Below are 25,722 nucleotides of genomic sequence, written 5' to 3'. Positions count from 1 at the left end.
ATCTATATCCCTCCATTTTAAGTAGTTCTAATGAGCTTGTCCCCACCAATCTGGCGGGCGGAGAATTCCAGAGATTTGCTACTATTTACAAGAAGAAAGACCAACCTTGGTTTTGAACCACTTTCATACCGTCTTGTGTTGCTTGATCCTCATTTCAATTGTTTTTGTTCTTGTTCAAAGAACCGATGATACAGAAGCACATGGATGTTGTCCGGAGTAAGTTTGGTAGTGGGAATGATATTGCGACAGTGAGTGAGAAGCCAGCCCTGGAACGACTCATGAACCTGCTGCTGATCGATGGACTGACCGACATCCAGCAGAAGGAGCATGATGTCATGCAAACAGAAGCCACCAGAGGTATGAAGGACAGTTCGAAACACACCCCACTGGACAGGCTCTTCCTTCCCTTGTCAAAAGTTAGTATCCCGCCACGGATTTCAGTGACCGTTGGAGTGGCTGGAATTGGTAAAAGCACTTTGGTAAAAATCCTAGTCTGCAAGTGGTCAAAGGGAGAGTTGTACAGAGACGTCACTTTCTTATTCCCCTTCATGTTTCGAGAGCTGAATTCCATTGAAAGGATATCTGCAGAAAAATTGATCAAGTTGACATTTCCCCATGTTGCTGAAGCCAACCATATCCTGAATGGGTCAGTGAAGGTGGTGCTGGTCTTCGATGGTTTGGATGAGTTCAGGTATCCACTCGAGTTTTCAAACTCCCAGATTTGCACTGACCCAAAGAAGGACATCCAGATTGACAATCTAATCACCAACATAATACGGGGTAACATCTTCTCTCAGGCAACAGTCTGGATCACCTCTCGCCCAACTGCAGCGAGCCAGATCCCTGCAGGTCTTGTGGACAGAATGACAGAACTCAGGGGTTTTGAGGAAGGTGAGATGAAAGGCTTCTTGGAAACGCTCTTTGAAGAAAGAGCAATGGCTTCACGGGTCTTTTCGCACATCAAGGCCCACAAGTCACTGAACATCATGTGCTCTGTGCCCTCCTTCTGCCGAATGATTGGTCTGTCCCTTGCATATCACCTCAGAACCAGTAATGATGGTCTCAAGCCTGGAAACGTCCCACAGACGATGACAGAAATTTACACCTACTTCTTTAAAATGATTCTCAATGGGGATTGGCAGGAAAAGGAACAGGAAGCATTGAAAATTGACCAAGCATTCAGCAATAACAAGAAACTGATTACAAATCTGAGCAGGCTGGCATTTTATGGGTTAATCAAACGCAAGTTTGTTTTCTATGAGCAAGACATGAAGGCCCATAGTATTGACCTCTCATCACTACAGGGAAGCTTGTGCACTAAGATCTTTGCCAAGGATGAATCTACGATCTGTACAGTTTATTATTTTACACACATTACCTTGCAGGAGTACCTAGCTGCCACCTACTATTACACCGCCGCTAAGAGGGCCATATTCGACCTATTCACCGAGAGTGCGATGTCTTGGCCAAAGATTGGCTTCCATAACCATTTTAAGAATGCGGTGAGTAAGTCACTGCAGTCAGAAGATGGCCACCTGGACATTTTTGTGCGGTTCCTGTCGGGTCTTCTCTCACCGGAGGTGAACAGATTGCTTCAGGGTCTTCTCCTGACAAAGGACGAGCACAACAGCTACCGAATGACCGTGGTTCACCACCTGCAGGGCTGCCTCAACACTGACTACGCAATATCCTCCAGGACTGTCAACATTATGCACTGCCTCCAGGAGCTGCGGCACAGTGACATTGCTAAAGGGGTGGCAGATGCCCTACGCACTGGCAGTCTGGCTGGGAGACTGACCCCCATCAACTGCTCCGCCCTGGCCTATCTCCTGCAGGTTTCTGAGGAATGTATGGAAGAGACCAACCTCTCCAACTGTCTGAGCTACAACATCTTCAAGAGTTTGCTGCCCCGCCTTCTCTACTGCCACAACCTCAGGTAAAAATCACTGCCTTCGCTACTGCCACAGGTACAGTACCCCCCCACCTTCGTTTCTGCCACAGGTATAGTTCCCCCCACCCACCTTCGCTACTGCCACAGGTACAGTTCCCACCCGCCCCCCCCCCCCAACTTTGCTACTGCCACAATCTCAGGTGCAAGCCTTTTCTATTTGCCATATTCTACTCAGCCAAAGATTATTTATTCCAGGTACCACCAACCTTGGGGTGAACAATCCTTGATCATTCCCATTCACCTCCTGATGAACATACCTTTTGGCCTAGCTGTTTTCTCTGCCCTTCTAGTTCATCTGACAAGAACTGATAACTTTATACGTCTGAATTAAATCTATCCAGTCTCTCTCTCTTTTAAACTAAACCCCCCCACCCCTGCTGAGGCACTGTCTCCTCGTGTCTAGAATTCGATATTTGGGCAGCATCAGAGTTGGAGAATCATACATTTGGCCACAGTTACCCCCATGTTGACAAGTGTCTGTATTAATCCATCACCCACTGCTCGGTCCATCGCCCTTAAATCTGGCCAATTCAATGCTTAACTTGATGCTTCTTAAATGTTGTGTGTGATGCAGGTCCACTCACTCTCAGCACTGCCTTTCTGCTCTCTGGGTGAAGAAAATCCCCCTCAAATTTCTTCCTAAATCTCTTCTCCCTTATCCTCGACCAGAGATCCCCAAACGTTTTAGACCATCAACCCCTTCATGGAATCCATGATCCCTAATGGACACCCAGGCATGTACAAAAATAAATAGAAAATAATTAAATGGATTTTCATTAAAGACTTGAAAATAAAGCTAAGGTTTTACAACAAGCTTTACAACAAATAAGCAAATGATTACAATAACAGTAAATAAAAACCTTTGCTTCTGGCTGGGAAGATGCCAAATGGAGCGGGGTCCAAGTCTTCAGCATTGGTTTCTGCTGGAGTTGGTGATGGCAACTCCATTCTCAACATCGGATGTGGTGCCATCTATTTCAAAGAAGACACCACGGGCTCCTGGGCAGGAATGGGGATCTCGGGCTCTCTATTCTTTCGATCCCAAAGTTTTATTGACCACCCCCCACCCCCCTTTTTTGACCCCCCTGACATTTTTCAACCCCTTGGATTATCCCATCAGCCCCTAGGGGGTCGATATTGACCACCTTGGGACCCCCCCTTCAATAGGAAACCCATGTCCTACAGTTTTGTAGACCTCTGAGGGAGGGAAAAGTTTCCCTATCTTCCCCTCGCCCACCTCTTTGTTCTCTTCTGCTCCAGGGAGAACTGATCCAGGCTCTCACGTTTTCCTTCATAACTGAACTGTTCCATCCCAGGCCCTTCTGGCGATCCATTCCATGGATGATGATGGTTCCTTTCAGTCGGTTTGTGGGAGGGGTTGGATTTGTCCATCCTGGAGGGGCAGTACAGGTCGATCCTTGACAGGCTCTGCTTGCCACATACTTGGCTCTGTTGTGGCCCTTTCCTCTGTTTCCTCTTTGAGGTTGTTCTCAGCAGAGTCCACACCTTTTCTGATGGCGTCCCTCCACTGTGAGCGATCTGGAGCCAGATCTTCCCATGTTGATGGGACAGTGTCAGCTTTCTTGAGGCTCCTGTGCAGATCATCCTTGTACTGTAGTCACTGGCCTCCTCGTTTTTGGATACCACTGGACAGTTGGCCATCAAGATGCCTTGGGGAGTCTTCTGTCAGACATCTGACAACATGCCCAGGCCAGCGCAGTTGGGCTGACATCACCAAGGTGAAACTGCTGGCATTGCGGCTTGAGAAAGAACCTCAGTATTGAAGACCTTGTCTCGCCAGTTGATCTTCATCAGGGAATGTAGGTGACGCTGCTGCAGTTGGTCAAGCTGACATAAGTGACTCTGATATGGGCACCACGTCTCACATCCATAGAGCAAGGCTGATATGACAACTACCCTGTACACCTTGCACTTGGTGGCCAACCTGATGTCTCTAACCAAATCCGACCTTTCAGCTGACCAAAGGCAAAGGAGGCCTTTCTGGTTCTTGACACAATCTCTACATCTAGAGAAGCTGAAGATGTTATTGTGGTGCCCAGGTAGCAAAACTGGTTGGCAGCATTGGGATGAGTGTCATCAATGAGGACAGTTGGTTCTTCGTACAAAACCTCCGTCTTTTTCAGGCTGATTGTCAATCCGTAGTTCTTAGCAGTGACTGGTGACCTATATCTTCAAGAGAGTGGCAACCAGTGCTATTGCACCTTTTTGTAGCACATTGGTTGGAACTGCACCTGATATTCTGAAATCTGGCCAAGGTTTTGGAGCTTCGCCGTCCTACTTCTCCATGAAGGCCAGTACCCCACCTACCTTCATAACCACTTTATCTACCTGCGTTGCCACCTTTGTGAGTTTCTACAGCACTGATTCATTCAGAGAAACCAGTTGGAGAGGATATTTGCTGTGGCAAGGTCAGTGACTGCATAGAAGAGGTACCAGATAACTTCAGGTGTTCAGGAAGGGAAGCTGGGCCAAAAAATCATTGGGGGAAAATTCTTAGGGGTAGGATTAACTGACACTTGTAGATGCGGAATGTCAGGATAGTCAGGACAGCTTTATTAAGGGGATGTCGAACCAAATTGAACATTTTGAGGAGATGAGTAAGTGTTCCGATTAAGACTTTGTGTATGATGATGTCCACAACTTGTCCAACGAGTTAGAGCCCATGGGCTTCAGGGCAAGTTGGCAAATTAGATCCCAAATTGGCATGGTATCAGGATTATGATGGAGAGTTACTTTAACCTCTGGAGTACTGCAGAGAATGATCCCGGGAACTTTACTGTGTGCTACACATCAGTGATCTGGATGTGAATATGGAAGGTATGATTAATAAACATTTAGATGACATGAACATTGGTCATATGGTTTATAGTGGTGGAGAATAGTTGTGGCCTCAGAACAACAATGAAGGTTTGGTAAAATGGGCACAGTAACAACAGGTAGAATTAATACTTAAAAACTGTGAGGTGATGTATGTAGGAGGACAGGAAAGTCCACAACAAATGGTCAGGCCCTTGGGAGTATTAAGGAAGTGTACAAAGGTGTAGGAAATCAAAGGCCTGAGGCCATCACCAGAAGAGTCAAAATCAGGTGGATGCATGAATAAAAATGTAGGAAGGGGGAGGTCTCCCACACCATCACTAACCTCATCACCCGGTAATTCCTCCCACAGACTCTCATCTCATTGTTTCCCAACCCCACACTGTCTAGTTCTATCTCCTACCCAAGATCCACAATCCATTTGTCCATTGTCTTTGCATGCTACTGCCCCACTGAACTGGTATAATCTTTACTCTATTTTGTCCCTTTCCACAATACTCCACATGCCCTCCATCACTTCAGCTCCATGGGCTGAACTATCTCATTTTTACCATGGACGTTCAGTCCCTATACACTTCCACTCCCATAGAGGTCTCATGTCTTTCTGCTTCTTCCTAAATCACAGACCTAACCAGTCCCCCTCCATCACCAACCTCTTCTGCTGGGTTAAAGTTGTGCACGCCCTCAATATTTGGCTCATCCCACTTTCTCCAAGTCCAAGGTGTCGCCATGAGTACCCCCAAAGGTCCCAGCTATGCCTATCTTTTTGAGGGATATGTGGAGGCTTCCATGCTGGAAGCCTACACAGGAAGTGCCCCTCAATTCTTTCTCCACTCTAGTGATGACTACATCAGAGGTGCCTCTTGCACCCATGATGAAGTTCATCATCTTTATCCATTCTGCTGCCAACTTTGTCTCCCCTTTCAATCTCTCTGTCTACATCTGGAAACAAACTAATTACAGAAATATTTTCTAAACCCACTAGCTCCCACAGTTACCTTGACTACACTTCTTCTCATCTTGCATCCTGTAAGGATTCTATTCCTTTCTCTCAATTCCTCAGTCTCTGCTGCATCTGCTCCCAGCATGAAGCCATCCATTCAAGGATATTAGAGATGTCCTCGTTCTTCAGAAAACATGGATCCCTTCTACAGCCGTTACTGTGGCACAGTTAGAGTAGCGGTTAACACAACAATGTAACAGTGCCAGCAGCCCAGGTTTGAATCCATTGCTGTCTGTGAGGTGTTTGTACATTCTCCTCTTGTCTGTGTAGGTTTCCTCCAGGTGTTCCAGTTTTCTCCCACTCTTCAAAACGTTGTAGGTCAATTGAGTGTAATTGGGAAGCACAAGCTCATTGGCTGGAAGGGCATGTTACCATGCTGTCTGTCTAAATAAAACTCTGCATGCACAAATGGGATACAAGGTCTCAGATGGGAAGTTCAGACACTTGAGGCACACCCCCACTAGTTACAGGCCTCCAGTCTTAGAAGCAACCGTCCACTACCACTCTCTGTTTTCTCCCCCACAGCCAATTTTGAATCCAGTTTACAACCTCTCCATGGATACCAAGTGTCTGAACTAACCTCCCATCTGAGATCTTGAAGTTTTAAGCTGAAGAGGGTAAGGTTTAGGGGGAACATTAGGGGAAAGTTCTCACTAAGAGAGCGGTGGGAGTGTGGAATGAGCTGCCATCTGATGTGAATGCAGCTCAATCTTGTGTTTTAAGAATAAATTGGATAGATGCATGGATGGGAGAGGTCTGGAGGGTTATGGAATGGGAGCAGGTTAGTGGGACTAGCGAGATGATGGTCAGCACTGACTAGAGGAGCTGAATGGCCTGTTTACTGTGCTGTAGCATTCTATGGTTCTAGTTCCGAGCATCTGGTTCCTGAGAGTGCTGGCTCAAAGTCAGACTATGATCATTTATTTCTTAAAGGTTGGAAAACAACCAGTTCAAAGACAACGTGATGGATCTACTGGGGAGCTTGCTGAGTGCAAAGGACTGTCAAATCAGAAAGATTAGGTACGTCCATCTCTAACACCTTCCAATCAGTAATTCCCGTTGTGTGCTATGTCATAGCTATGTGGGCTCTGCTGCCTACACAATGAAATACAAAAGGAGAATGATAGTTGGTCTTTCCTAATAATGCTCCATCACCTCAGGAACTCCTCACGCACTACAAACCTTGATCACATTATAAGAAGATGAGAGTGGACTTAGGCTATTCCATCACGGCTGATTAATTATCCTATCCTTCTGCCTTTTCCCCATAACTCTTGATTCCCTTCCTAATCAAGACGTTGTGTACAATATCTCCATCTTAAATATCCCCAATTACTTGGCCTCCACAGCTGTCCTCATCTATCCAGCCTTGCAATTTTCACTAGGTTTCAATGTGATCCCCCTCATCCTTCTAGTCTCCAGCGAGTACAGTCCCAGAGCTATCAAACACTCCTCATTAACTCATTCATTCCAAAAACCATTCTCGTGATCCCTTCCTCTGGATCCTCTCAATGCCAACACAGCCTTCCTTAGATAAGGAACCCAAAACTGCTCACAAGTTCGGTCTGTCCAATGACTTACAAAGCCTTCCCATTACATCCCTAGTTTTATATTCTTTCTCTCTTCCTTTCCATTGACTCGACCTGGAAGGTGATCTCGAGGGAGTCTTGCATGAGTTCCTCTGCACCTCTCATTTCTGAATTTGTTGCCAATTTAGAAAATAATCCGTGCCTTCTTTATTCCTTCGATCAAAGTGCATGATCATGCACTTCTCTACATTTTCTTGCCCAATCTCCTAACTTGTTTAAGACTTTCTTCAGACTCGATGCTTCCTCAGCACTACCTGGGGGCCCTCCTCCTATTTTTGAATCATCCACTAATCCATCATCCAAATCATTTACATATATTGTGAAAAGCGATCCGAGCATCGAGCCCTGTGGAACACCACTGGTCACCAGCAGCCAACTAGAAAAAGCCCCCGTTTTCCCCACTCTGTTCCGACCAGTCAATCTCCTCTCCAGGCTAATACCATGGGCTCCTATCTTGTCTCATGCACAGCAATGCCAAATTGTTAACATCTTCTTAATAATTCTTCTCAGCCATCTTTCCCTGCAGCGATGGGCTGGCAGTGGGCACTGGCACCTCACCCATCTCCCCCCAGAGGGATGGGCTGGCAGTGGGCACTGGCACCCCACCCATCTCCCCCCAGAAGGATGGGCTGGCAGTGGGCACTGGGACCCCACCCACTTCCCCTGCAGCAATGGGCTGGAAATGGGCACTAGCACTTGATTGGGAAGGCAGTAGATGTTGCCAGTGGGCAGAGACAATGGGTTTGATTGACAGAACACAGGCACTGGAATGGCACAGGGCTGTGGGACTGGCAGGGGTGAAGCTGCTGTAACTGGCCTCAGTTGGCAGAGGATACTGGCACTGGCCTGGGAGTGCACATCCTTGTCTAGGTGCTAGTAGGTTTGCTCTAATCTGCCTTCTGGATGTTGTTTTGAGCAGTTTGGCTGAAAACCTGATCAGCAACACGGGGGCAAAGGCAATCGCTCGATCGCTGATGGTGAACCGCACCCTCTCTGCTTTGGAGTAAGTACATTTACTATGTGTGTTCAACCAGTTCCCTCTCCTTCCACTATGCCTCAACTCCTCGTTGTTCCCCACAGCCTCAGGAGCAACTCGATTGGCCCCAAAGGAGCAAAAGCATTTGCCGATGCCTTGAAAATAAACCAGGGCCTTGTCTTTCTGAAGTAAGTGACTGTGGAAAGGGAGGGAAGGGTATGAGGATGGACTGGAGGAGGTCGGGAGAGGGACAAGTGGGGGGAGGGGGAGCTAATGGCTCTGCTTGGTGGTTTCTGCTTCCTGTGGTAATTGGGCTCTCTGCCTCTCATGCACCATGTGGTTTGTATAACCAGAACTGGGCTGTGAATTACTGATGCCAGTTACATGACAGCGAATTAATTGAAAGAACAACTCAAAGGGATTGCATCACTTCTTTTGCAGTGGGGTTCTGGAATGTACAGGAAGGTTAGCGGTGAAAGAGCAGGCTTGGTCTGTGTGCCTTTCTTCCATCCCAGAGAGGAAATAGTCCCACATATTTAACCAAGAGTCTAAAATGTTTCTCTTTCCACACCTGCTGCTTGAAGCTCTGAATGTCCAGCATTTCTGTGTGTGTTTTTTAATCTTTACTCTTGTCCAATCTCTCCATAAAGACCAATTGTTTGCTGTAACGCAGCATGACTTTATGTGATTCTTATTCAAGGACACTAGGTCCCTCCAAATACCAACACCTTTCAATTTCTCCACACTTTTACCTCAACCAAAACTACATTCTACTTGCTGTGGTTTTGATCATTCACTGAGCCTGTCTCTACCCCCCTACAGGCCTCACTGTCAGCCAGTGAACTAGACATATGACACGGAACTCCCATCCAAATCACTGAGGTGGATTGTGCATAGCGGTGGTTGGCCCCGATTCCTGTGTCAACCCCTCCAAAATGAACTGGTATTCTTGCTCTTTCTTACCCGTCCATCGTGACTGTATATTACCCCAAACATGCATGCTTTAATTCTGTTGATGTGTGGCACCTTATCACATTACTCCCGAAAATCCAAATTGACCCAGTCTTCTCGAGATGGAGTTATAGGCCTAAAATAACAACAGATTTGTCATGCATCAACCATCCTCACTGTACCTCAGTGTACGTGACAATAAACTTACTGAACATCATTTCCCATTCATTACCCACAATCTTGTCTCTTAACACCCTGCAGCTAGTATATAATGGGTTCCAGCATTCCCCAGACTGCTGGTGTCAGGCTAACTGATGTATATTTTTCCATTCCCTCTTTCTCACTAAATGATGGGATTGCATTTGTCTCTGGAAGATGATGGTCACTGCCAGCTCCTCTTAAAAACTCCGAATGCAATTCGTTAGGCCCTGGGGATTTATCACCTTTCAATTCCATGAATTTCTCTAACATTATTTTTTAATACCTTTGCTAGTTTTTTTGAGCTCCTCATTCACTGCTCTACCGACGTTTTCCCATGATGCACCATTCATCCCCCTTCCATTCTGTCAGGGACCCTGCCAGTCCTTGCAGGTGAAGCCCTGGTCCTTCCACTCTGTTGGCTTCGTGTCTTCAGACACCAGATGCAGGTTGGGTGACAGTTTTGCTGAGCATCTGCGTTCTGCCTGTAGGGTTGTCCCTGAACATCCAGTGACTTCTTTCATTGATCTTAATCTCACTCTAACCTCGGGGTCCTTGGCCTCCCTCACTGCTCCAAGGAGTCCAATTCCATATTGTTTGATTTGGCATGGTACACACCTGGGAACTTCAGGGACACACACCTGTTTGATTTTCACAAATGTGGCCATACCCCAGTTTCCCTTGCTGTGTTGTGATTTCATATGTCGGTGGTGCAAGAGACTGCAGGCACTGGAATCTGGAGCAATAAGCGACGAGGTGGGGAAACTTTGGCTTGGGCAGCACTTGTGGAGGGAAATGGGCAGTCGATGTTCAGCACTGAGAAAGGAGGGGGGGAAAGGATGCCACATAAAAGAGAGGGTCATGGGTTAGAAGTGATGGGCGAGGACTTGTAGGGCCAAGATGGCCTGTTTCCATGTCATAAACTGTTATATGGTTATATAGATCAAAGAGGTTGAAGGATGATAGACAGATGGAGCTAGCTGGGGTGGGTCAATCACTCCAGCTCTTGGTTTTTAAAGTAATTGTTACCTTGACTTTGGTCCATGCCCCATCACAAACACTGCTTTCTCTGACCTCCCTGCTCTGCAACCTCTCTCTGCTCACTCTTCCATTTTGATGAAGCTCCTTGACTGAAGTCCCTGATCTTTCTTCCTCCCCAGAGCGCTCCCTGCATTCACTCAGGACCAGCCTCATCTCATTGGATGGTGGAGCAGGCACTCCCCACCTCTCTCTCATTGCTAATGGTTACCTTTGTTTCTGCAGCCTTCAGAATAATTTTCTCAGTGAAGATGGAGCAAAGTTTGTAGCCGAAGCTCTTCATGTGAATCGGAAGCTGACCATTCTGAAGTAAGCATTCCACTCATTGATGCACCACTAGTTCTTCTACTTTGGGTGGACCTTGACCCCTGTGGTGCCAGCTCTGAGCTGAGATTCTCCTGGTGCTGGAGAAGGTCTCCTGGTCCCTTCAGCAGGCAATGCAATGCCCCCACTATAACCTCACCATGCCAGCAGCCAAATGGCCAGAGGGAGGAAGGATTCAATAATCTGGTTGGAACCTGAGGATTCTTGGAAGTTCCATCTCTGGTGAAGACAGGGTGCTTGAACCCAGGATGGGACTGACTCTGACAGATGCCCGGTCACTGCCGGCAGCCCACTTCCTGTACCGGGACCTGAATGATTTGGACTGGGCAGTGGGAGCTCCGATCCCTCCCTGCCTGCTGGGTTTTGGGGAGGTAGTGATCAGGGTTTGGCTGCACTCTCAGATGAACTGCTGCTGCCACTCTTATGGACATTTCTGTGCCCCTGTCAATGCTCTGACATGTCAGCACGGACCATTCCTGCAGTCTCACTCCCAAAGGCCATATTAGTGGGCTCAGGGGAATACCACCTCCTACAGTTCTACCCAACCCACACATAATCTCAACCTGGCTACGTATGGAGTTTGCAGCTATTTGAACATAATTGGTTGCCATGGGTTTAATGGGCTATAAGCACCTTCTACTGTGCCATCACCACCGGTTGTTCACTAACTCTGGGTATAGCTCCTGGACCACCCTCCCCAGCAGCTAAGAGAGCCCCTTCACCAGAAGGACAGTAATGATTTGAGACAGCTCCACCCTACTTCTCAGCTGCCAGATGGGCAATAAACTCTGGCTTCACCTGGCAACGCCAATTCCCAAGCATAAGATCAAGGTTATTATCACTTATACATTGTCATGTGAGGTACAGTGAGAAAGTTTGTTTTGTAAGTAGTCTAGCTCATAAACCCAAACATAGTACACCACAGAGGAAGAGATCAGTTAGAACAGAGCAAGGGCAACATAGTTTTGCTAGTGACTCTCATTGAGGAGTCTAATAATGGCAGGAAGGAAACTCTTTGAACCTGATGGTGCATGTTCTCACACTAATGAATATTCTTCCCAACAGGAAGGAGTTGAAGAGTGTTGAGGGGGGGGGGGGGCACGAACCTTTTAATATGCTGGTATGGCGGCTCACCAGAGGCTTAATGAAACTGGCTCGGGAGGTTCCGAGTGATGTCATCACATCACGATGTGATGTTGTAATTTGGAACGCGAAGGGTTAACAGCTGCGAGTAACTGAGTGAACTTAGACTCGACTACCTCTGATCATTTTCTCGTTCTTCATTTCGCACTGCAACACAGTTGCTACATTGGCTGCTTTTCCAGGGCAGTGGGAATTCTAGATGGGGTCAGTGGAGGGGAGGGGGGTGTGCGAGGGTTCACAACCCAGTGCAGTTTCTTGCAGTTCTGGGCAGAGCAGTTCCCGTCCCACGCAGTGATGCGCCCTGACAACATGCTTTTAGTGGCAGAACTGTAAAGGTTGTTCAGGAACACAGGTGACCTGGCAAACTGGGGAACTTTCTGGGGCATCATGTTGACATGAGTTGACCAGGAGAGGTCACGGAGATGGTTACTCCATGGAACTGGAAGCTGTTTTCTGTCTCATCTCAGCACCGTTGTCGTGGACCAGTGAGCGAGCTCTGCCCCTCTTTGAGGACTGTAACCAGCTCCTTGGTCTTACTGACATTGGGGGAGGAAGTTGTTGTCCTGTCACCAAGGCACTAGTTCCTCATTTCCCTTCTGTACTCCACCGTGTCGTTGTTGGAAATCCTGCCCATGATGGTGGTGTCATCTGGAAATGTTTAGGTTGAGTTGGAGCAGTGTTTGGCTATACAGTAAGTACAGTAAGGAGTACACAGCCTTGTGTAACAGGAGGAGGAGGAGGCGCTGAAACTAATGCTCACTGTTTACACTCTGCAGGGCTGTGTATCTTGTCACCGAGAGGTGAAGGAATGTCCATGAGTTGATTGGGCATTGTTGTGTTGAAAATAGAACTGTATTGATGAACTGTAAGTGACCTTACTGTCCAGTGTGAAGCCAGGGAGATGGCACCTGCTGTAGACCTGTTTCAACAGTAGGTGAACTGGAGTGGATTGAGAGAAGCTGGAGTTGACGTGAGCTGTAATATACTCTCAAGGCACGTCATAATGGTGGATGCTGGAGCTACCGGCCAGTTGTCATTTATGCCCATCGCTACATTTTTCTCTGACACTGGGAAGATGGTGGCCTCTTAAAACGGTAAATTGCAAAAAATCAAATGCCTCTTCATTTCAGCCTTCAGAAGAATTCCATTAACCACGAAGGAGCAAAACGGATTGCAAGTGCCTTGAAACATAATGGCAGCCTCAAGGAGCTCAAGTAACTGCCAGCAGGGGCTCGGGATCTCTCCTCAGATTTTTACTACACAAGGCCAGGAGTTCAGCTGATGCTAGAACCTTCTCCCACACTGGTTAACCCACCCAGACCTCTCTCTGCCCAATATCAGCCCCTTCTCCTGCACCCAATCGCCCTCGGCCCCGCCTCCTCACTGCCCTCGGTTCTGCCGCCCAATCGCCCTCGGCCCCGTCTCCTTGCTGCCCAATTGCCCTCGGACCCACCTCACCACCAATCACCACGCCCCATGCAGTTGAGGTGCTGGAGCCCATGGGAGCTGGTACCTGACCTGTGCCTTCTTTTCCAGCCTATCCAGTAACTGTATCAGTGACATCGGAACCAGTGCCATCGCAGAAGCCTTGAAAGTAAATCGAAGCCTCTGCACACTGAAGTAGGTATCGGCATCTCACCAGCTTATCTCTGCAGTTTACTCAGCCCCCACCCATATTTTAAATGTAGAATACAGCACGGTAAAAGGCCCTTCCAGCCCACGAGCCCAGGCTGCCCAAATACCCCAATTAACCTACAAATCCCATTTGTATGAAGGGTGGGAGGGATCCAGAGCACCTAGAAGAAACTCGTGCTGACATGGGAAGGTCATACAAACAGTACTGGATTTGAAACCAAGGTCGCTGGCGGTGTAATAGTATTGCATTAACCATGACGCTGACTCTTCCACACTTATTCTTTGCTCTATTCCCCTTCCACCCCCCCTCCCCCCACCCCCCCCCCCCCGACAATTGCATCAGCTCAGAAACAGGCCCCTTCCAGTCTGTCACGAACCATTTTTTTGCCTGGTCCCACGAACTTACACTCAGTCCAAAGCCCTCCATACCTTTCCCATTCCTGTCCAAATTCTTCCTAAATGCAAATATTGACCCCGCATTCACCACCTCAGCTGGAAGCTTGTTCCACATTCCCACCACTCTCTGTGTGAAGAAGTTCCTCCTCATATTCCCCCTGAGCTTTTCCCCTTTCACCTCCCCTCAGTGGAAAAAGCCTATCTATATTTACTCTATCTCCCTCATAATTTTAAATACATCTATCAAATCTCTTCTCATTCTTTTACGGTCCAGGGAATAAAGTCCTAATCTGTTTAACCTTTCCCTGTAATTCAATTCCTGAAGACTGGGCAACATCCAAGTAAATCTTCTCTGCACTCTTTCTATCTCATTGATATCTTTCCTGTAGTTAGGTAACCAAAACTCCCCACAATACTCCAAATTTGGCCTCACCAATGTCTTGTACAATTTTATCGTAACATTCCAACTCCTATACCTTGATTTATGAAGGCCAATATATCAAAAGTTCTCTTCACAACTCTATCCACCTGTGACGCTACTTTCAGGGAATTATGTACCCAGATCCCTCTGTTCTACCGCACTCCCCAGTGTCCTACCATTCACGTGTTGCTTCTTGGTTTGTCCTTCCAAAATGCAACATCTCACATTTGTCTGCATTAATTTCCATGTCATTTTTTAGCCCATTTTTTCAGCTGGTTCAAATCCCTCTTCAAGTTTTGAAAACCTTCTTCACTGTCCACAACATCTTCAGTCTTAATCTTATCTGCAAACTTGCTGATCCAATTTACCACAATGTCATTCAGATCATTTATATAGATGACAAACTACAATGGTTCCAGCTTATCTACATCTCCTTGGTCTCGTTCCCCTTCTTCCATCCCATCAGCCCATGTCTATCTTCTTGGTCTATTGTTATCTTCCTTAGAGTTGCCTCTGGGTTTAGTGTCTCTGGCAAACTGTGCATTGTACAGCCAAGTTCAAGTCATTAATACAGGTTGTGCATGGGTCACCAATACTGACCTGTGTGTCCACACTGTTCACTTCCTTCCAGTCTTTATGCCCAAATTTATGCCCACAGTTTTCTGCTATTTCCAACTCTCTGTGCTTGCAGTTGTTGGCTTTTTATTCAACAGCCTGTCATGCAGGGTTTTATCAAAAATGATAATAAATACCACATCCTCTGAATTTCTTTCATCAGTCCCATTACTTGATCAGAAAGCTCCATTGAGGTAATGGGACAGAATTAATCTTTAACAAACCCCACACTGGCTTTCTCTAACGATCCCTCTCTCTAACGATCCCTCTCTCTAACGATCCCTCTCTCTAACGATCCCTCTCTCTAACGATCCCTCTCTCTAACGATCCCTCTCTCTAACGATCCCTCTCTCTAACGATCCCTCTCTCTAACGATCCCTCTCTCTAACGATCCCTCTCTCTAACGATCCCTCTCTCTAACGATCCCTCTCTCTAACGATCCCTCTCTCTAACGATCCCTCTCTCTAACGATCCCTCTCTCTAACGATCCCTCTCTCTAACGATCCCTCTCTCTAACGATCCCTCTCTCTAACGATCCCTCTCTCTAACGATCCCTCTCTCTAACGATCCCTCTCTCTAACGATCCCTCTCTCTAACGATCCCTCTCTCTAACGATCCCTCTCTCTAACGATCCCTCTCTCTAACGATCCCTCTCTCTAACGATCCCTCTCTCTAACGATCCCTCTCTCTAACGATCCCTCTCTCTAACGATCCCTCTCTCTAACGATCCCTCTCTCTAACGATCCCTCTCTCTAACGATCCCTCTCATCCCTTTCAATAACGATCCCTCTCATCCCTTTCTCTAACGATCCCTCTCATCCCTTTCTCTAACGATCCCTCTCATCCCTTTCTCTAACGATCCCTCTCATCCCTTTCTCTAACGATCCCTCTCATCCCTTTCTCTAACTGATTTTGTTGGTGATTATTCGTCACGTCATTTCCACCAGTGAAGTAAAACTGAATGGCCTGAAGTTATTGGATTTTCTCCATTTTCGGCATCGGGCATCTTCCCTGGGGAAGATTTATCCAGCATGTAGCTTGCCTTCCAATCAATCCTTGAGCTAGAATCTGACCCACAGCTTGTTATGCTGAGATTCCAGACTGATGGAGGGCACTGGTTTAGTTCCCTTCCCACCTTGTCACCCTGTTGGTGTTCCATTTCTGTTTGTTGCCATTATTAATCGGGCTATCCTCTTTTACTGCCCCTGAATTTCCTGTGATCCCCTTGCTTCTCGCTTACCATCAATTTGACATTACTTTTGCTCCTTTTTCTCCTGCTGTATTTTACTCTCTACCACTTGGGTAATGAGAACCCTGTCTCCAGTCGCCTTCTGTAGCACAACCAGCTTTGGATTAGTGAAGCCTTCACCTGTTCAGCTGAGAATTTGGAGAAAGATTTGTTCCCCGTGACAGTTCACCACAGATACACAACTTGATGACTGTGTAATGAACTCTGATCTCCCAGCAACACTGACTTGTCTATTTTTCCATTCTCCAGTCTCCAAAGTAATTCCATCAGTAACAATGGTGCCACTGCCTTGACAGCAGCTCTCAAACTCAACGAAGGCCTCATCGACCTGAAGTAAGGCTCGACGCCCTGGTACTCGACCGGCACTTCAAGTTCCCTTTGTCCGTGGATGTTGGGTGGAAGGGAAGTGAATGGGAGTAATGCTTTGTGGGAAGGGGTGGGGTGCAGAACACACAAACTTGTAGAGTTTGCCTTCTGGAATATCCATTCATTGAATTTTAAAGACAGAAAACTGCAGGTGTTGCACGTCAGGAATAAAAACAGAAAATGCTGGAAACAGCAGGTTGGGCAGGGTTTGTAGAGAAAAAAGAGACATAAGAACATAAGAAATAGGAGCAGGAGTTGGCCATCCAGCCCATCGAGCCTGCTCCACCATCCAGCCCATCGAGCCTGCTCCGCCATCCAGTCCACCGAGCCTGCTCTGCCATCCGGCCCACCGAGCCTGCTCTGCCATTCAATGAGATCATGGCTGATCTGACAAAAATAGGCAGTTAATGTTTTAAGTCAATGACCTTTCATCCAAATAGTTTTGTGTACAACTACTTATTTTTATATGTTCTCCTTGTCAGATGGTTATAATATGTATGTTTGCACTAAATGTTGCTGTGGAACACAGAATTTCATGACTTGTTCATGACGATAAATTCTGATTCTGAAGATGTTCTTTTTCTGCTTTCACTCAAATCCACTGGGACAACTCGGTCCTGGGCTCGGACCTGACCTCTGCTGGTATGACCACTGCCTCAAAACTCTTGTCACCTGGGCTCAGCTGGAGAAACTCTGCAGGTCAAACAGTGTGTCCTTTATATAGCAAAGATAAAAATACAGAACCGACATTTCAGGGTATGAGTAAAATCTGGGCGCCGGCCTAGATTTTGTTCATACATGGATGAAGGGCTCAAGCCCGTTTTTACTTCAACCTCAGTGTCTGAAGACTTTTGTGTTTTACTCCTGACCTTTGCTGGTCGAGCCACTGCTCTGACACATGGGCTCAATCCTGACCTCTGCTGCTCCCTGAGGCATTTTACACTTTCTCCCTCTTCCCACCTCTTAGACATGTGTGTTGGGGCATGAATTGGCCACCGTAATTGGCACCTTTGTGTGCAATTGAGTGGTAGAATGTGGAAAGAATACAATGTGCTTAGGGTAGGATTGGTGGAGATAGAGCTTGGTGTTGGCAGAGCCTGGATGGACTGAAGGGCCTATATCTTGCTCTGACTCTGAGAGGAAGGGAAGCATGTGTTTCTGTTTTATTTAATAGTCTTTCCATTTCCAGCTTGCGAGAAAATTCCATTGGCTTGAATGGCGCAAGAGAAATTGCAAATGCACTACGCGTAAACAAGGTGCTTCGGAGCTTAGAGTGAGTTTGGTGACAAATATTTGTTTGTGTATCTTTAAAGGATGGCCTGAAGATTTCTGGTTGGTTTTGATATGTGTTTGCAGAGACAGGGGTCTGTAATTTAATAGATATAAATTATGCATTGCCGAAGTTGACATGTCCAGGTCTTAAATGAATCTTGCACAGAACGTGGAGCAGTGCAGGACAGGACCCACATGCCTGTGTACAAATTAAACTAAAACTTTTCCACCTCCACATAATGCACATCCCTCTACCTGCATATTCACGAGTCAAGTTTGAAACCTTTAAATGCCATTGTATATGATTATCTGTTACCCCTGGCGGCCTGTTCCAGACACCCACTGTTGTGTTTAAAAATAAAACAAACTTGCCCCACACATCTTTAAACTCTTTTCTCCCCAACTCCACCAACCCCATCAGGTCTTTCCTTAGCTTCTGATGTTCCAGTGAAAACAACCCAGGTTAATCCAATCTCCCCTTGTATTTTATATTTTCTAATGCAGGCAACATCCTGGTGAATTTCTTCTGTCCCCTTTCCAAGGGCCAACCAGAATTGCACACAGTTTTCCAAGTGCAGTCTAACTAGTATTATTTTTTTAAAGTTTTTCCATATCATACACCAATGCATAGGGATAATCCTTCCATGTGTTGTAGTGACATTGTAGATCTTCTGACACTATCCAAATACCTGGGAGAAAGTGATTTTAGCCTTTGCCCTCCAACATGGGTTCAAACATAAACATGAAATGTGGACACCGGGAAGGAGTTGTTGTTCGGTCTCACCAAAGGTGCAGGCAGGGAGCAGCTGAGCGACCACCTGGAGAGGGTGTCTCTGAGAGGGCAGAAACCTGCTGTGACCAGCCCCTTCAATGACAATTAGACCATTCTGGGGTCGTAAGAAGATGAAGATCAAATGGGGAACTGGCAGATACATTTCAATGATGAGAAGTGTGAGGTGTTGCATTTGGGCAAATTAAATCAGGGCAGAACTTGCTCTGTAAATGGTAGTGCCTTAAAGAGCAGTGGGACCTGGAGGAACAGGTACATGGATCTGTAAAGGTGGCCACACAAGTAGACAGAATGGCAAAGGGAGAATTTGGGATCAGTCGGGGCATTGAATACAAGTGTTGGGACGTCATGTTGAAGTTGATGAAGTGGGTGTGGTTGTGTGCCTACAGGATAGATATAAAGATGGAAAGGTTAACAAAGTTGTTGCCAGGATTAGGGAAGTTGAGTGATTGTGAGAGACTGGAAAAACTAGGCCTGTTTTCCTTAGTGTAGGAGATTGAGGGGGATCTTACTGAGATCCATAAAGTCATTGATAAGATGAATAGTGGTAGTCTGTTTCCTGGAGTGGGGATAATGTAAGATGAGAGGGTGTAACTATAAGGTGAAGGGGATGGAATTTAGAAGGGACATAAGGGAACAGTCCTTCATTCAGAGGGTGGTGGGCACATGGAACGAGCTGTCAGAATGCGGGTACATTAACTCCATAATGGGAGGGGATTGGAGGGGTCTGGGTCTAATGTGGCCATGGGCCTAAAGCAGAAGGGGAGGATGTTTGTCGTGGACACACTGGGCTGGTTTCCATGATGTGGGACTCTACGTCGGCTATTAGTTAAAGAGGTGCCTCTCCCAGCTCATGATTTCCTCAGTGTTTCTCATTCTCATTTTTAGTCTCACAGCGAATCTATTACATGATGAAGGGACGACAGCCATTGCCTCAGCTATGGAAGAGAATCTGTGCCTCACTTCCCTACAGTAAGTTGTGGATCTTTACACTGACTTCTCTCTGTGCACTGTAGGATTTCAGCATGGAGGGAGAGAGAAGATGGTGGCAGGAGGGGAGAGAGTGGATGAGAGATGGTGGGGGGGATGGATGGTGTGAGAGTGAGGAGATGGTGGGGGAGCGAGAGTTGAGAATGGGAAGATTATGGGGGAGTGGGTAGACTGGGAGAGCAGAGAGATGGTGGAGTAGAGAGACAGTTGGAATGTGGGGAGACGGGGGATTATGAGGGATGCTGGGAGTTGGTGGAAGATTGGAATAGGGTAGAAGAAAAATGTCTGTATGTATCTTGGTCAATATGGTTTATAGTGTGAAAAATAAAAAATTTTTTAAAAAAATTAAAATTGAGCCGGTATTCACCACTTCAGCTGGCAGCTCGTTCCACAATCCCACCACTCTCTGTTCTGCCGGATGTTCCCTCTAAAACTTTCCCCTTTCACCCTTAACCCATGTCCTCTGGTTTGTATCTTACCTACCCTCAGTGGAAAAAGCCGACCAACATTTACACTGTCTATTTCCCCTCATAGTCATAAATACCTCCATCAAATCTCCCTCATTCTTCTACACTCCAGGGAATAAAGTTCTAACCTATTTAACCTTTCCCTGTTTCTCAGTTCCTGATGTACCGGCAACATACTAGTAAATCTTATTGATATCTTTCCTCTAGTTATTGTATACAATAATCCAAATTATTGTATACAATAATCCAAATTTTGCCTCACCAATGTCTTGTACAATTTTACCATAACATCCTAACTCCTGTACTCATTACTTTGATTTTTGAAGACCAATATGCCAAAAGCTCTCTTTACAACCCGATCCACCTGTGATGCCACTTTCAGGGCATTATGTATCTGCATTCCCAGATCCCTCTGTTCACCACATTTCTGACCATTTGCCGTGTTTGTCCTTTCTTATTTTATCCTTCCAAAGTGCAACACCCCACAACTTGTCGACATTAAATTCCATCTTCCATTTTTCATCCCATTTTCCCACCTGGTCCAGATCCCTCTGCAAGCTTTGAAAGCCTTTCTCACTGTCCACAACAGCTCTAATCTTAGAGTCATCTTCAAGTTCAGTTGTTTCTTGAGGAACACAGTTGGCTAAGTGGGGAAGGAGGCACAAAGCAAGCTTGCCCTTACAGGCCAGTGCATCGAATACAAGATGAAACACAACTGGATGAGCATCAGTCGGAGAAAAAGAATGGTTCATGTTTTGAGCCAGAACTCTTCATTAAGCCTGTAAAATGTATTGGAGAAGCTCGTGTGAAGTGGACAGGGTGGGAGGGATGAGGCAAGGGCCCCCATGTAGAATAGGTGAACCAGTTAGAGGAGAAACAGGATAGCCAGGGGCAGTAGAATGGCAGATGGCAGACAAAGGAAGAGAGGCAAGAAAAACGAGTCACACAGGGTAGAGTGGGGTGGTTAGAGACAAAGGCTGCCCATCCTGGGAATGGAGAAGAATAAGCAAGAATGGTGGGATACAGAAAGACCAGAATTTTGGGGGTGGAAGGGAGTGGCAGAATCTTGTGGGGAGATGGGGGTGGAACTGGAGCTCATTGAATGAAATGAGAAAATTCTTTCTTTATACCATTAGGCTGTAGACTGCCCAGACAAAATACAAGGAGTTCCTCGAGTTTACACTGGCCCACACACACTTGGAACTCAGGAGCTGAGGGAGAAAATGATAGATTATAAGAGAGTCTCTTTCTGTGGGAGAGGTATCAAAAACACGAGGGCTCAAGTTTCAGATAAGATGAAGGAGTTTTAAAGAGGATCTTAGGGGTGTTTTTTTTCCACATGTGGTTGTTGCTATCTGGAACTCATTGAGGTTATGGAATCAGATTCAATCACTACGCTAAAGAAGCATTTAAGCAGGCAGGGTATAGGATACAGACTAATGCTGCCCAAAAAGGATTAGTGTAGATGGGCAAAGGTCTAGCCTGCTGGAGGATTTCTGCATCTTTGAGATCAGGGCTGTGTCCATGGGCTGAATGTGCAGACACTGTCATTGCCAGGGACAGTGTTCACGGAACGAGTTGTGGAGTTTGCTGGTGAGAATCTAACCAGCCCTAATGTGTGTCAACGTTCTCTTTCAGTCTTCAGTGGAACTTCATCAGCCCTGAATCTGCCAAAGCTTTAGCGCGAGCACTACAGTCCAATCACAGCATCACCAGCCTGGAGTAAGTCCCTCTGTCTCCCTGCTGCTCCTTCATTTTAATGCTCTCTACAACTGAATCTCGGGATGGAAACCCTGCCCCTCCCTCCCCTCGGTCTCTGTCTCACCTAACAGCCCCCAGCAGGGACTAACTTCCTTGGAGCATCGCGCTCTGTGCCAGATGACAGGAACATCAGTCAGCCTCTCATGACCCGGCACTGGTGAAATGTAGCCAGTATGTGTGCAGCAAGATACCACAAACATCATAGCCACAACTATTTGCTTTCAATACTGGCTAAGATGCCAAGGACTGTAAAAACAGGAAGTTGGAACAGATAGCAAGGGAGGTGAGGGAAGGAGTTTTTAAACCAGAGGGTGGTTGCAATCTGGAATGCATTGCCTGAAAAGATGTAATAACCACAAATCACCAAGGTATAACAGTTACAGATCCAGTATGCACAGGTTCTTCATGGCCAGCATCGACAGGATGGGCCAAAAGGCCTGTTTATATGCTGTTTAATTTTTGGACCACCCTACTCACACTTCCCATGTTGCCCTTGGTCCCTCAGGTTTATAGAGTGGGTCTGGACTCAGGAGCCAATCCCCAGCTCAGGTGTTGTCATCCTGTGGGTCAGTAGGTTCGTTGGCCAATGTGCAGGTGAGTGGGAGAAGCTGGGTGAGTTGATGAGGATATGGGGAGAATAACAGAAGGGCTGTTTCTCCCTTGCAGCCTGAAATGTACCTGGAGAGAGATTGGGGTTATTAAGACAGGAGCAGCAGGATTTGAATAGTCCTCTGAATTATATTATTTACCTTCCTGTTGTGGACAGGGCTGTAATCATCTGGGTTTGTTTCCCTTTCAGCCTTCAGGAAAACAGCATTGGAGACGAAGGGATCATCGCTCTATCAGCTGCACTGAAGTGTAACTCAGTGCTCACCTCCTTGTAGTAAGTTTCTACAGTTTGTTCACATCAAGCAATGGTAGAATATTGGTCACTAGATCCCAAAGGCTATCCAAAAACACTTCATCCACTTGCCCTTCCCAATTTGCCCAGATTAGATCAAGCGATTCCCTCTCTGTGTTGGACCCACGACATATTTTTTTTAAATTTTTAGACATACAGCACGGTAACAAGCTTTTTCGGCCCACAAGCTGGCTACCAAATACAGCCAATTGATCTGCCACCCCAGAATGTTTTTTTTGGAAGGGTGGCAGGAAACCGGAGCCCCCAGGGAAAACCCATGCAGACACAGGGAGAACGTACAAACTCCTTACAGACAGTGCAGGTTTCAAACCCTGGTCCCAATCGCTGGTGCTGTAACAGTGTTGTGCTATCTGCTACATTAATCATGTTGCCCAATGTTGCTGGAGGAAACTTCTCAGAACAAATTCCACCCTGTCTAATCCTTTCCCTCTATGACTTTGCCATTTAATATTTAACATAACATAACATAACAATTACAGCACAGAAACAGGCCATTAGGCCCTTCTAGTCCGCACCGAACCAAACACCCCTTTCTAGTCCCACCTCCCTGCACAATGCCCATAACCCTCCATCTTCTTCTCATCCATATACCTGTCCAACCTTTTCTTAAATAATACAATTGACTCCGCCGCCACTATTTCTCCCGGAAGATGATTCCACACAGCTACCACTCTCTGAGTAAAGAAGTTCCCCCTCATGTTACCTCTAAACCTCTGCCCCTTAATTCTTAACTCATGTCCTCTTGTTTTAATCTTTCCTCCTCTTAACGGAAATAGTCTATCCATATCCATTCTGTCTATCCCTTTCATAATCTTAAATACTTCTATCAAATCCCCTCTCAATCTTCTACGCTCCAAAGAATAAAGACCCAATCTGTCCAATCTCTCCCCATACTCCAGATGCTTAAACCCAAGCAACATTCTGGTAAACCTTCTCTGCACTCTCTCCACTCTGTTTATATCCTTCCTATAATTAGGTGACCAGAACTGCACACAGAACTCCAAATTAGGCCGCACCAACGTCTTATACTATCTCAACATCACCTCCCAACTCCTATATTCCATGCAATGATTGATAAAGGCCAGCATACTAAAAGCCTTCTTCACCACCCTATTCTACCTTCAGGGAACGATGTACCGTTACTCCTAAATCTTTCTGCTCTTGTGTATTCCTCAATTTGGAAAGTTAAAATCCTCCACTATGACAACTTTATTTGTCTGACAGCTGGCAGTAATCTCCTGGTATTTGGGGGCCTATAGTACACTCTGAACAAGTCCTGGTATGCTTGGGCTCAGAGCCTTGGTCCTGAATGTCCCACCTGAAGAACATTCTTCTGCATCTAATCCATATCCACTCCCAATCACCCTTCGTCTGGTGATCCTGCCAACCCAGGAATGAGTCTCGTGACCTTCACTGTCCTCCATTTCAAGGACATTAAAACTCCACCAACTGAAGAGCCAAGAGGGTTGTATGGGCACTTGAGAGTAATACTTTGCTGCACTCTGGGTTGAGCTGGGCAATGGTAGTTGTACAACACCCAGCACAGATTTGATGGGCTTTTTTTTTAATATAAAGAAAAGTTTACTCAAAACATAGACAGAACTACATCTCAAATTACCATTAACATCATTGGAAATTTGCAAGAAGTGGTCAATCACCATCCCTCTGCTACACTATTCACATTTTCAAATTTAAAACCTCTTATCACTGCCCAAGATGCATATGATCCCCTGGGGTGGACCACCATTCTCTCAAATACTGCGTGCACCTGCTCCAACACGACACAGGCCCAGATGTAACCCCAAAAGAGGGGCAGGCAGTCAGCTGGCCTTGAAGCCGTGACTGCTCACTGACTCAGCCTGTGAATGGACAATTTGGCCAGGACCAGGAGCAAACCCCACAAGGAGATCCTTTGAGCACATGACGGCCTCCTTGGACATTGTGTGATGATTCTGTTCCAGCCCAAAATTACCATTTTTTTTCCTCCCACTGCAGCTGTAATTATGGTTTCAGATCCTGACATCTGTGGTTCTTTGTGCATGTCTCCAGTTGTTCTTGGTTGTTGTTCCAATAAGGCACGAGTTGGTTTGATCCACTGTGCTCGCTGGAATGCAAAGCTAAAACCATATAACCAGATAACCACTTACAACACAGAACAGGCCAGTTCAGCCCTACTAGTCCATGCTGTAACAAATCCCCACCCTCCTAGTCCCACTGAACAGCGCCCAGTCCATACCCCTCCAGTCCTCCTATCCATGTAACTATCTAGTCTTTCCTTAAATGTAACCAATGATCCCGCCTCGACCACATCTGTCGGAAGCTCATTCCACATCCCCACCACCCTCTGCGTAAAGAAATTTCCCCTCATGTTCCCCTTATAATTTTCCTCCTTCAATCTTAAACCATGCCCTCTAGTTTGAATCTCCCCCACTCTTAATTGAAAAAGCCTAACCACGTTTACTCTGTCTGTCCCTTTTAAAATCTTAAACACCTCGATGAAGTCACCTCTCAATCTTCTACGCTCCAGAGAAAAAAGCCCCAGTCTGCACAACCTTTCCCTGTAACTCAAACCTTGAAATCCTGTCAACATTCTCGTGAACCTTCTCTGCACTCTCTCTATTTTGTTTATATCTTTCCTATAATTTGGTGACCAAAACTGTACACAGTACTCCAAATTTGGCCGCACCAATGCCTTGTACAATTTCATCATAACCTCCCTACTCTTGAATTCAATACTCTGATTTATGAAGGCCAACATTCCAAATGCCTTCTTCACCACACCATCTACCTGAGTATCAGCCCCGAGGGTACTATTTACCACAACTCC

The 25,722-nt window shown here is 46.3% G+C and overlaps 1 protein-coding gene across 7 annotated transcripts in view; it reads left to right on the top strand.

Moving 5' to 3' along the window:
- nlrc3 (NLR family, CARD domain containing 3) overlaps window positions 1-25,722 on the top strand; it is a 71,673-nt gene that overhangs the window by 27,801 nt on the left and 18,150 nt on the right. For 6 of the 7 annotated variants that reach the window (XM_069905300.1, XM_069905303.1, XM_069905299.1 and 3 more), the window contains 12 exons: window positions 181-1,936; window positions 6,726-6,812; window positions 8,301-8,384; window positions 8,462-8,545; window positions 10,770-10,853; window positions 13,142-13,225; window positions 13,548-13,631; window positions 16,577-16,660; window positions 17,883-17,966; window positions 19,644-19,727; window positions 21,851-21,934; window positions 22,773-22,856. In XM_069905300.1, coding sequence (XP_069761401.1) covers window positions 181-1,936; window positions 6,726-6,812; window positions 8,301-8,384; window positions 8,462-8,545; window positions 10,770-10,853; window positions 13,142-13,225; window positions 13,548-13,631; window positions 16,577-16,660; window positions 17,883-17,966; window positions 19,644-19,727; window positions 21,851-21,934; window positions 22,773-22,856 — 2,683 coding nt within the window. The remainder of the gene's footprint in view (window positions 1-180; window positions 1,937-6,725; window positions 6,813-8,300; window positions 8,385-8,461; window positions 8,546-10,769; window positions 10,854-13,141; window positions 13,226-13,547; window positions 13,632-16,576; window positions 16,661-17,882; window positions 17,967-19,643; window positions 19,728-21,850; window positions 21,935-22,772; window positions 22,857-25,722) is intronic. The other variant, XM_069905306.1, reaches the window with a different exon arrangement.

The sequence above is a fragment of the Narcine bancroftii genome, chromosome 12 (genome assembly GCF_036971445.1).
Source record: "Narcine bancroftii isolate sNarBan1 chromosome 12, sNarBan1.hap1, whole genome shotgun sequence".
NCBI classification, from domain to species: Eukaryota; Metazoa; Chordata; class Chondrichthyes; order Torpediniformes; family Narcinidae; genus Narcine; species Narcine bancroftii.
This window is presented reverse-complemented; position numbering and strand designations above follow the sequence as displayed.